Below are 12,426 nucleotides of genomic sequence, written 5' to 3' on the forward strand. Positions count from 1 at the left end.
GGTGCTGGACCCCTCCCTCTCAGTACTTGCAAATTGTGTCCTGATTTAGGATGTGGCAGCTTGCTAGGTGCATTGGGGCCCAACATATTTTACTCGTTGCTATGTTTTGGCTCTAGACACCATGTGCAAGTAAAGGGGGGAACGCCTATGGAGATGTGTGGGGGGAATCATTTCCCTAACACAGTTGCAAGCAAGGAGGCAACCCCCTCCAAGCTTGCAGATGTGCTCTGGGAGAATAGTTCCTTCAGCGGGTGTCTACAAGTATGGAAGGGGCTCAACACCCATAGGGATTTTTCTTCTGCACCAGACCAAAGTGCACCTATCATGTTGCATGTCCTGGGTTGGGGTGCAGTGTGTAAGCACAGAGGGTGAAGAATCCCTTATGGGAGGGACCCCTGTGCCCTGACAGAGGGGTGTGTCTGAAAACAGAGGGTTTTCCCACTTGTAGATACATCCCCAAGTCAGAATGTAGCACTCAGGGCTCATCCATTTTACAGTCATATTTGACTTTTATCAGGCTTATAATTCAAGAAAGAGGCTGTGTCTACATGAGATGCTGACTGTGCAGTGGTTACTGCACAGTCATTTAGTACTTGCATACTCAAGTACTAAATGACTGAGTAGTACCCAGCATTACTGCGCAGTAACGTCCCCACACGTTTTCTTGGTGACGCAGACTGTACAGTAGTTCATTACTACTGTGCAGTAGCATCACATCACGGTTCATGCTCCACGATGCTACTGCGCAATAGTAATGAGCTACCGTGCAGTAAGCATCTTGTGTAGATGTGGCCAGAGCGTGCTAGTGTGGGGTCTTATCTTCCCACCTTGGAGAACAGAGGATATCCCCCACAACATACGATTTTTAACATGACAGTTTAGATCTATTGCTTTATTGAACAATTAGTAATAAGGACACTGAATACTTTTTTTTTCCAGTTTGACTGTTCTTAGAACATATCCTGCTCAGATTCTTAAATATGTTACAAGGATAGCTAATTTTTAAAGGGAGATATTATGGCGTTCTGCTTAAGACAATGAGCAGCTCTGGAGATAAAGCTTGCTATTAACTTTTTGCAGCTTTGAACTACATATCAGTGTTTCTCCAAGTGGTCTACATTTCCTTGTTATGCAATAACAGGACAGTAGTAAATGGCCTACCACAACATAAGGGTTCATAAGTAAATTATAGTATCTTGTGAAATCATGACCTTCTGCTAGTAGAGCAAACTGTTATTCTACAAAGCCTTGTATTTGCAGGGAAAGTGCAGTGTTTGTACAATTTGCAAATTGTGCAAGAGGGATCTGATTCTGGTTAGGAATTGGGAATTTTCAACAAGGAAAACTACATTTATATATTAAAATGTTTGAAATTGCACCTAAATTGTTGGCATCTTTGACAAACAGTCAGCAAAGATTTGTTTTGTTACCACAATAGCAGCTTGATTCCAAGGCAGATGCTTTTGTAAGAATAGGAGTCCTGACATGCATCTTTCCACTTCTGCCTATTTTTTCCAGACTCTGAAATGAGAAAAAGCAGAAAATATTAATTTCTTTTGACTAAATGTCTGAGGTTTTCAGATCTTGGAAATCTAGCTTAGGCAAGTGTTAGAACCTGCCCTTATGTCTAAAGATCTTTGAATACCTGCTTCCTTGTCATAACCTCCTTTTTTTCACATGCTTATTGAGAGAGCTTAATGGCACAAAATGTTAAAATCTATGCCACCCTTCTTCCTAAGCAACAAGATGCTGAGCTCCAATCAGTGAAGAATTTATTTTAATTACCTCTTCCTATATGTAGGACCCCTTCAAAAAAGACATAATGCAGAAGTGATTTTTAGTAGTAGTTCTCAATTTCATTTTGGAAAATTTCTTGAAGGAGCTCTGGTTCTCTCCTTTGTGAGCCAAGACATGGTTGTTTGCAGCGTTGCTAAATAATTTCTGCTTCAACCATTTACTTCAGTTTGTTGGATATCTTCAGTATTTTATTTTTATGTCATCAGAATGTTTAGTCACAACATTTTTAATAATGAATTTAAGATATCTTGCTTTATCCATTAACTTAATGTTTTGTTATAAAAAGCTTTGGTATGACAAGGGAACGGTAACTTATTGATCGTTAAATTATTTGTTTTCTTAGTTCCTCAAATTATTTCTCTGCCTGTTGACTTTTTTTTTATTCGTTATATTCAATGAAGATGATGAGCATTTTTACTTATACCAAGCATATAAACTCTTTGGTTTCATCCATATTGTTTTCTGTTGGATAGAGACACAGTCTGTACTGAACAGCAAATGAAAAATAAAGAAATTATCTAGGGACATAATTCCTATTTACCGATAGCTTCTATTAAAACATTTTCATGACTTTTTTTTAATTAGGATGCTGAAATTCATTATGAAGATCAAATTAATAAAATTGTTTTGGAGAAACAGGAACTTGAGTGGCAGAAGGTTGGTAATTTTTACCCTTATTCTTTCATTTTTAGCATATAACTATTGGGATTTCATTAAATGTAATTTTAATGCGGTTTACAGGCAAGACATCATTGAATGTTACCTTTATTAATTTATTCCCATACCAATATTAAAGTATGATAAAAAGTGGTTTCACATCTTACAATGAAATGACTGTACTTCAGTTATTGATTTTTTGGCAATATGGTAGCTCATCTTGTGATTTCTTTTATTTAAAGGTACAACAAAATTTGCTCAAAAGAGATGTAGAACTTGAAATAATAGGTTGTTGCAGCATAGAAATGAGATATTTTGACAAAGCTTTGTGGGCGAGGTTATACAGCAGCTGTCTGCACTATTCATAGCTTTAGCAATGTTAACGCCTGTACTGTCATGAACGACAACTTCACTTTTAACCACTTTTTCTGGGACAAAGTCCAAAGAAATACATTTCAAACAGTAATTTCCAGTGTCCAGAAGTGATTTTGACAGTTTTTTAAACTTCCAAGATGAAACCTTAAGTAAAATGACTTTAGCATTATTTTCAGGGTTAGCACTCATGAGGTTATGCTTTAATAGGAAATCCATTCCCCTTCCGAACACAATCAAACCTATGTCCTCTGTCACTGGGTCAGAAGATAAAAGGTTTAACGCAGCCTATTTTATGATCACAAACCCACTCCTTTCCTCACCTAGTGCCCCTTCCCTCCTCCCCCCCCAACCCCCCCCAAAAAAAACAAAAACAAAAAACCCACAACAAAAACCCCACAATAACTTCAGCTCAATTCTTGATCTTGGAAAGGCAGAGTATTTCTTTCCTGGTGTTCATTCTAACCTTTTAAAATTATGAGCCCAAATATGTGTTTGAAAGATATTTGTGTACATGTAGAAACAGGAAGCATCTCATATTTGTAGACAGCAATAGCAGTTTCAATTTGTAAACCTGCCTGTAAAAAACAGACAACTTTTAATTTCCTGGTATCATTAAGTTACCTGTGTATAGACAAAAGCAGCATGCTTGGAGCTATTTTGGTTTCTAAACTTGCAAACTCTGTTCACTTAAGAATTGTGTTGCTTAGGAGCTTTTTATCTTGCTGAGCTTATAAATTCCTTGAGCTCCAGCAGGACGTTAGTATTGCTGAGAAGGTCAGGAGTCCTGCAGAGTAAAGTGGCTCAGCAAAAGTGGGGTTACAGTCATACAAGATTTTAGGAAGTTTGTATGAAGAGATGTAAATTGAGGAGTCAGTGGGTGAGAGACCCCCTTCCCCCTGTCTCAACCTGTCTCTCACCCAGTGACTCCTCAATTTACATCTTCATTGACTGGCTTTCTTGCGTGCAGATCAGCCTTTGGCTTCTTTACCATTCATTGAATCCAGGAAGAGCACAGACCAACTGCAGATGCTTCCTCTGCTTGACAAAGGCTATTTATACTCAAAAGCTTGCTAAGAAGAATTTTTCCAACTACTTGAGTTGGTCCAATAAAAGATATCAGATTTACCCAAAGAACCTTGTCTGCCACAGTTATTGTGCATTAAATTTAGTACTTGGTAAGCCAAGTACTAAACCAATGCGCAGTAACTCACATTACTGAGCAGTAGCACCATCACATGGGTTTTTAGTGATGCGTACTGCACAGTAGCCTACTACTACTGCGCAGTAGCCTATTAGCACATTTTTTGCCTGGCACACTACTGTGCAGTGTTAATAGGCTACTGTGTATTAGCATCTCATGTATATGGGCCTAGTTGGTCTTAAACTTTGGGTGGATCAAGAATCAAAGTGTGTGGGGGGGGGGGGGGCGGGGGGCAACTGAATCACTGCACCCACCCGGATCTGCCCCTGGTTGAGGGTACAGGCATTCAACAATTTTCTTCTGGAGCAAGAATGGTGGTTCTGGAAAAAAAAAAAAGCCCTGTAATCTAGTAAAAGTGGCCCCTGGCAAAATTTCTACCAGAGGAATGAACATCTGCACACCTACCTTTTGGAAAGGAGCTACAGCACAGTTCCCTGGCATCCCACCATGCTTTGCTTCTGGCCCCTGTAACGTTTCCAGGAGACAGTGTGTCACTTGGACTGTGCTGCTTCAGCTGATCAGGGAGCAAAACACACCCTCTGAGTGCCTGCAAAGCCTAGCATCTTCATCATCCCCCACTGTGCTCCAGGGCTTCAGGGGGACACAGGCTGCTGAGGCAGCTGTCTCTTGCACATGACCCTGAGTAGTCTGGGGTAGGAGCCAGACTCAGCTAAAGCCAGCCTTGTGGAAAGTCCCTAGGTCCACTTTCTTAGGAACTGGACTGGCCTGACCCTGGCCCCAGTATTCCCTATCTTGCCCCCCTGTATTCAGACCTGTCTGTCACTGATCCTCTCCACCCCCCACCACCCTGTTTCCAGACTGACTAGACCCCACCCCTTGAGACTTGGACCAAACCTGAAAGGTACAGTGGGGGTCAGGTCTATGCAGTTTTGGTACAGAAGTGGGTTGGGTCTAGCAGATCTGGGTCCAATCATGCAGGACCTGGAGTGCCTAGGTGCTGCCCCATGTTATGCACAGTCTCCATAATTAGCACTGCTGCTTTTGTGTAAGGTTGTTGCATATATGGGCATTCCTTGAGCTGTAAATATACATCTAAATTTATGGCATAGATAATACTAATTGTACACTGATTATTTCATTCTATCCAAAATTCCAGGTTATGGCTTTAAAGTTCTTGAAGCCAAGATGCTAAAATCTGTACCAGTTTATATACTAAGCCTCTAGGAAACCATCCACTTAAGAAATAAAAGTTGTTTCATAGATTCATAGATGCTAGGGCCGGAAGGGACCTCAACAGATCTTTGAGTCAGGAAAGAGTGCTGGGGTCAGATGACCCCAGACAGATGCCTATCCAGCCTTCTCTTAAAGACCCCCAAGGTAGGGGAGAGCACCACCTCCCTTGGAAGCCCTTTCCAAATTTTCACCACCCTCACTGTGAAGAAGTTTTTCCTGATGTTTAGCCTAAATCTGCTCTCTGTCAGTTTGAGACCATTGTTCCTTGTTACCCCAGGAGGCGCCCTGGTAAACAGAGCATCTCCAACACCTTGCTGTGCCCCAACTAATGAATTTGTAAGTGGCCACAAGATCACTTCTCAGCCTTCTCTTGTGGAGGCTGAAGTGGTCCAGGTCCCTTAGTCTTTCCTCATAGGGCTTGATCTGTAAACCCTTAACCATACGAGTTGGCCCTCCTCTGGACCCTCTCAAGGCTATTCATATCCTTCTTAAAGTACAGCGCCCAAAACTGGATGCAGTACTCCATAAGTCTTCCTAAGATCCACAGTGGCATTATGGGAAGAAACTATCTGAGTGTCATTTAAGGAAGACTTGCAAATTAGGTTTCCATTCCTCTGAAGAGACATCAAATGTTAAAAAGAGTTGTAACCTGGTGTGATGGCAGCATGCCGCCGTCACGGGCACAGACAGAGGACAGGGAAGATTGGGGGGCAGCGACAACCCCTAAACAGAACCCTGGGCCAGGTTACTTACCCCCGGAAGGGACGGCAGTGTCGGAGCTGGGACCGCGGCAGCAGCCGCAGATGCTATTACAGCCGTGCGAGCCGGCATTACGCTGGCTGTTTAAACAGCTGTTCCTAGTAAGGGGAACAGCTGAGCCAATTGCGGAGGCCACAGCGGTCACCGCGGGAAAGTTTAAAAGCCCCAGCAAACCCCACAGGAGGAAGAAGCCAGGGAAGGAGAGAGAAGACGTGCAGCACATCGGTGGTGCTGCTGCGGCTTCCCCTGAGCAAGAGCCTTGGTCAGGCGGCTCTGCATCAGCCCAGCAGCTGAAGCTAAAACCAAACCCCCTGGCAGGGGCAGAAGGAGTGGTCCCTAGGGATTGCCGGGGCCAGGGCATTGATCCGGGAAGCCTCCCCATCCCGGAGGAATATTATTTCTAAACCAGGGGAGGAAAAGGGAGACGACTCTAGCTGGCGGCGGAGCCAGCAGGATTTGAAGGCAGGCTGGCTGAAGGCGACCGTTAGTCCTAGGTCCCTATGGTTGGGGACACCTCCCAGCAAGTAAGCCTGCAGAGAACAGCAGGCCACCATCTCACCAGCAAGTGACCGGTTGGCGAGTGGACGGGGTGTAGGGGTGGTGGAGCCCTGTGGAACAATGGAAGCCTCAACCGTGAGTACACCTGCGTTGGGGAACCCCTCTGGTAAAAGAGCTCCACTGAAGCCCTCCTTCAAATCACCCATAACATCAAAGTCGTGGCAGGCGGGATGAGGGGAGGGGCTACCTAACGGTGGGTGATACTGGACGTGAGGCTCACCAACGTCACACCTGGTTTAATGCTTAAATTACAAAACTTTTGCTTTATATAGGATAATTTGTACTTATTTTGGTTATATTACTATTATAATCATTTAAAATTTGGTTTTCCTTTCAAATGTATTTCTGTGATTCACTTTCCCCCCTACTTTTTAAAAATAAGGAGAAATAAAAAAATTCTTACTTGGTTATTTTGTTTCTATTAGTCTCTTCTGTGATCATTCAGCCTACTCTGGCAGTCTGGTAAATGATCAGAATGCAATTTGTAACAAATTGAAAACATTTCCTAGATGGAGACTTCAACATGTAAAATCCTTAAAAGTGGATCATGCAATTTCAAGTTATTGTCTTACTATTCTTAATTGAATGTTGGAGGGCTTCTTTAGCTTTGGAAAAGCTGCTTTTGGTGCTATGAGGTATAAAGGGTGGGAACCTTCAGCAACAACAATTCTGGACTATCTCTGAATTGCACAGGTAAGAAGTATTACCATGTTATATAACAGGAGAGAAGCTGCTAAAAAAAATCTCTCAATCAAGGTTTTTAATATTTAATTAATATATTTTTTTGGAAAACCCATTGAAGAATGTACTAAAATACCAATATATGTTTGTTAAGATATTATTTCCGTGTTTTTTAAAGAATGAAGTATGTATCATATTCAAGCACATTTTAATTTCCTCTAATAAATTATTTTGACTGAGTAGGAAACTCTGCAACATCAGACAGAAACATCAAATAAACAACACAAAGAAGCCATGGCAGCTTATAAAAAACAGGTATCAAACTAAAAGACTCTTTTATTTAAAAAGACTGATAGGAATACTTTATATAGGGTGGGCAATAATATAAGATTATCTAGATTAGTAAAAGAATTATCTCTTTTTTTGCTTTCAGGCACAAAAAGTGCATATGTTGTAATTAATATTTGCATTTTTTCCCCTTAAATATTATGCCTTGTTATATGTTTCTTTGTTTAGGGATAAGGACAGATTAAATAATTCTGTTGAATGATAAGGAGGATTTACTGGTTCAAGTTGATTATTGTTACAGGGCCGGGAAGTCCAGGTGAGGGTGATCCGCTGCCCTCCATTAATGCTGACTTTGTGAAGGAACATCTTGAGAAGCTGGATACCTTCAAGTCAGCCGGCCCTGACAATCTTCACCCCAGGGTACTCAAGGAGCTGGCGAGCATCATAGCCCAGCCTCTAGTGCGGATCTTTGAAAACTCTTGGCGCTCTGGTGTAGTGCCCGAAGACTGGAAGAAGGCCAACGTGGTGCCTATCTTCAAGAAAGGGAGGAAAGTGGATCCGGCTAACTATAGGCCCATCAGCCTGACTTCTATCCCGGGGAAGATCTTAGAAAAGTTTATTAAGGAGGCCATCCTTAATGGACTGGCTGATGCCAACATCTTAAGGGATAGCCAGCACGGGTTTGTTGCGGGTAGGTCTTGCTTGACCAATCTCATTTCCTTCTATGACCAGGTGACCTATCACCTGGACAAGGGAGATGAGATTGATGTCATATATCTTGACTTCAAAAAAGCCTTCGATCTGGTGTCCCATGATCGTCTCTTGGAGAAACTGGCCAATTGTCGCCTTGGGTCCCCCACGATCCACTGGCTGGAAAATTGGCTCCGGGGTCGGACCCAGAGGGTAGTAATTGATGGAAGTCACTCATCGTGGTGTCCTGTGACCAGTGGGGTCCCCCAGGGCTCTGTCCTTGGACCCATACTGTTCAACATCTTCATTAACGATGTGGACACTGGAGTCAGAAGCGGACTGGCCAAGTTCGCCGATGACACCAAACTTTGGGGCAAAGCATCCACGCCAGAAGACAGGCGGGTGATCCAGGCTGACCTGGACAGGCTCAGCAAGTGGGCGGATGAGAATCTGATGGTGTTCAACGCCGATAAATGCAAGGTTCTCCACCTTGGGAAGAAAAACCCGCAGCATCCTTATAGGCTCGGCAGTGCTATGTTGGTTAGCACTATGGAAGAAAGAGACTTGGGGGTCATCATTGACCACAAGATGAACATGAGCCTGCAATGCGATGCTGCGGCTAGTAAAGCGACCAAAACGCTGGCTTGCATCCATAGATGCTTCTCAAGCAAATCCCGGGATGTCATTCTCCCCCTGTACTCGGCCTTAGTGAGGCCGCAGCTGGAGTACTGCGTCCAGTTTTGGGCTCCACAGTTCAAAAAGGATGTGGAGAAGCTTGAGAGAGTCCAGAGAAGAGCCACGCGCATGATCAGGGGTCAGGGAAGCAGACCCTACGATGACAGGCTGAGAGCCCTGGGGCTCTTTAGCCTGGAAAAGCGCAGGCTCAGGGGTGATTTGATGGCCACCTACAAGTTTATCAGGGGTGATCACCAGTATCTAGGGGAACGTTTGTTCACCAGAGCGCCCCAAGGGATGACGAGGACGAATGGTCACAAACTACTACAAGATCGTTTCAGGCTGGACATAAGGAAGAATTTCTTTACTGTCCGAGCCCCCAAGGTCTGGAACAGCCTGCCGCCGGAGGTTGTTCAAGCGCCTTCATTGAACACCTTCAAGATGAAACTGGATGCTTATCTTGCTGGGATCCTATGACCCCAGCTGACGTCCTGCCCTTTGGGCGGGGGGCTGGACTCGATGATCTTCCGAGGTCCCTTCCAGCCCTAATGTCTATGAAATCTATGAAATTGTAACTGTTTTATGTTTCTGCTTTAGGCTACAATAAGTGGAAACTACATTGGAAACTAAGCTGTTTCATTCCAGTGTAAACTGCCCTAGTTTAGTTTCAGTTAGTTCAGTTATTAGTCTACTGTGCAGTAAAACATCTGATGTAGAACACCCAGTGACACATATTTTAAGACTTTTTGTTCCTCTAAAGTTTCTGTGATAGAGTTGTGCTAGGATTACTGCTGTTGGTTTTCGCAAAGCAATATTCTCTCTCTCACTCGCTCTCTATACACACACACACATGCACACACGCACACAGAGCTGCTGATCTGGCACTCTTGAGTTGGTTCATTCACCTGTGTGTATGGGGGTAGTTTAGAACTGACAACTATGTTGGTATGGTGACAGTACCACTTCCATAACTTTTAGTCTATGGTGTTCTGCTACCAATAAGAAAGCAAGCAGTCTTTTGCTGCTGCTCCTGAAAAGTGATAGTTAATTTGAAGCTTCTCAGAGAGTTTGACTGATTTAAAAAAAAATCTGCTGCAAGGTTAACTGTCTCACAGCTGCCACCAAACTGCATGTGGAACAACACAGTAAAAACCTCAATTTGGCAGTGGCTGCGTGAGGGTTAATCCAGCATGAGGATGAGGAGGAGGGTTGCCAACCCTCCAGGATTGCCCTGGAGTCTCCAGGAATTAGATATAAATCTCCAGAAGACTGCTGAGTGTCACCTGAGAAATAAATGATAGGACATTCATTAAAATAAATATTAAATGTTGAATCTGAATTATACCGTAGTCCAGTAGGTTTTTAAAATGTGATAGTAATGTACATTTACCTTCCTGACATAAAGTCTTTGCACTGTAATCTATAACTGATATATGCAAGCACGCAGGAATGTTCTTATTGTCTGTTGTGGGCATGTTGACATCGTGTGTCATGGACATGTTGGCATTGTCTTTAGTCTACTCACTACCCTACACTGATTGAGATTTTGTAGTGTTGTTTATTTATGCAATATGCTTAAAATGTGAAATGATTTATATGACATTCCTTATTTCCACCAAAGGCAAAATGATGGCTCTGTACTGAATGAGTTTTAGAGTACAGTAGATCAGTCATTAATGTCATTCATTATATCATGTGGTGAAATCTCCCAGAATAGATTCAAACAGAGTTGGCAACCCTATTAGGGAGTGAGGCTGAAGAGGGGACTCCTGCCTCTGGTCTGTACACTCCAGCCCCTGGATGAGACCCCTACCACTGCTCCAGTGCCCCACACTCCATAGTTAGTGTCTGGGGCTCAGCCCTTGTTTTGCTACTATTTTTTATCACTGATCTATCTTTGGAGGCTGTTGGAAGTTATTAGAGTAGCCATAGGGATTCTCCAGTTTGTGCTGCTGGAAGCTGTTTCAAGAAGCTGCTTCATTGGCTAGGAATTTGGGAGTGCCTTGTGTGCCGGACTTGCTCCTAATATTTCCCTTTGCAAAGGAACCATTAGCTTTTCAAGTCTTTTAAACTAAAACTATATTCAGATACTGCTTTAAGGTAATTTAAAGTACCATTTTTATCACTCCAAGGGGGCGTCCAGACGAACGTGGTATGTGGCACTGCAACACATTTGCAGTGCTACATACCACACAGTCTGGTGTTCTCCATGCTGCAAGGGCACATTGGCCAAGTATGTGCTGCTCTGTCTTTTTTCTGCGGGTTTTTTGACCCCTGAATATCCAGAGGTCAAAAATACTGCAGAAAAATAACCAAAGCAGTGCACATTCAGGCAGTATGCACTGCTGAAAAGCAGAGCTGGGCTGCCTGGAGCCATGCTGCATCTGCTGACTAGACCCTTCCCAGCAGGATTGCCATGGCTGTAGCCCCGGGAGGCCCCCAGGCAAAGACGATCCGAGCAAGGTGCGGGGCCAAGGCAAATCAGCCTATGTGGGGCCCCACCCCTGGATGCGAGAAAGCTGCCGGTGGATTTGGTGGCGGGGGGTGGCGAGTGGCTAGACGCACTGATTTCAGCAGCGGATTCGCTAGCATGGGGTGGGGAGGGCATGTCAAGCAGCCAGATGTGAAGATGGCGTCAGTGTGGCATTGGCGTGCTGCTCTGCCCCACCCAGCTCCATTGGACCCCTCAAAGCGTGGGGCCCAGGGCAGTCACCCTGATTGGCCCCCGCTAGAGATGGCCCTGCCCCCAAGACCCCAGGTAAGGCTGCTGGGGCCAGCACAGTGCTGGCTCCAGCCTCCCCTACCATTCCTGGAGTAACTTGCCGCATGCCAAAGCAGGCTTAGCACGGGCATTCCCCGGGGACAAGTAGCTGTGGTGCAAGGTGTGCCACCGCTACTTGTCCCCAGGGAACCAACCATCCATGCATGTCTAGATGCGCCCCAATAGCGCAAATAGCCTTAGGAGGGTCTTTGTCCTGCACCAAATCTAAAGCCAATTCTCCATCCAGTTAGAGAATGAGTCCTGCTTTGAGACCTAATTCAACAGGTATTTAGGCACCTACTTAATAAATTAAGCACATGAAAGTGTTGTTGATTTTATTGGGCCTGCTGGTGCTTAAAACTGAAACTTACAGAAATATTTCATATTAAAGTTGTGTTATTTGTTGATTTTGTATTGTGGTCTTTACAAGGACTGAAAACTCTTCTAGAACAAAGGTCATGTGATTCAAGACTGGACTATTCACATAGTAATGGATTTGATCTGGTACTACTGGATGTGTAGATTTGCTATTTTAGGGGGGAAAAATTTAGGAAGTGACCTGAAGGATGCACTGCATTTGAAATCTTGTTTAAGTTTATCCCACCATGCAGTTGGTCCAATAAAAGATATCACTCACAAAAATCCTTGCCTCTTGCATATTTCGTGGACCATCATGGCTACAACACTAACTTAGCAAGTGTTTTTGGGTCATAAGTTTGCTGCTATAATAAAAAAAGCAAATACATTGTATTGTATAGTGTTAACTATATACTACAGTCAAATTTTATGA

General features: G+C 43.7%; 1 protein-coding gene across 1 annotated transcript in view; it reads left to right on the forward strand.

Annotated features, from left to right (window-relative positions):
• The window catches only part of CCDC73 (coiled-coil domain containing 73), a 144,444-nt gene that overhangs the window by 34,834 nt on the left and 97,184 nt on the right, over positions 1 to 12,426 (forward strand). The window contains exons 5-6 of the mRNA XM_019476661.2: positions 2,383 to 2,454; positions 7,466 to 7,537. Coding sequence (XP_019332206.1) covers positions 2,383 to 2,454; positions 7,466 to 7,537 — 144 coding nt within the window. The remainder of the gene's footprint in view (positions 1 to 2,382; positions 2,455 to 7,465; positions 7,538 to 12,426) is intronic.

Source organism: Alligator mississippiensis, chromosome 2, assembly GCF_030867095.1.
Source record: "Alligator mississippiensis isolate rAllMis1 chromosome 2, rAllMis1, whole genome shotgun sequence".
Taxonomy (NCBI): Eukaryota; Metazoa; Chordata; order Crocodylia; family Alligatoridae; genus Alligator; species Alligator mississippiensis.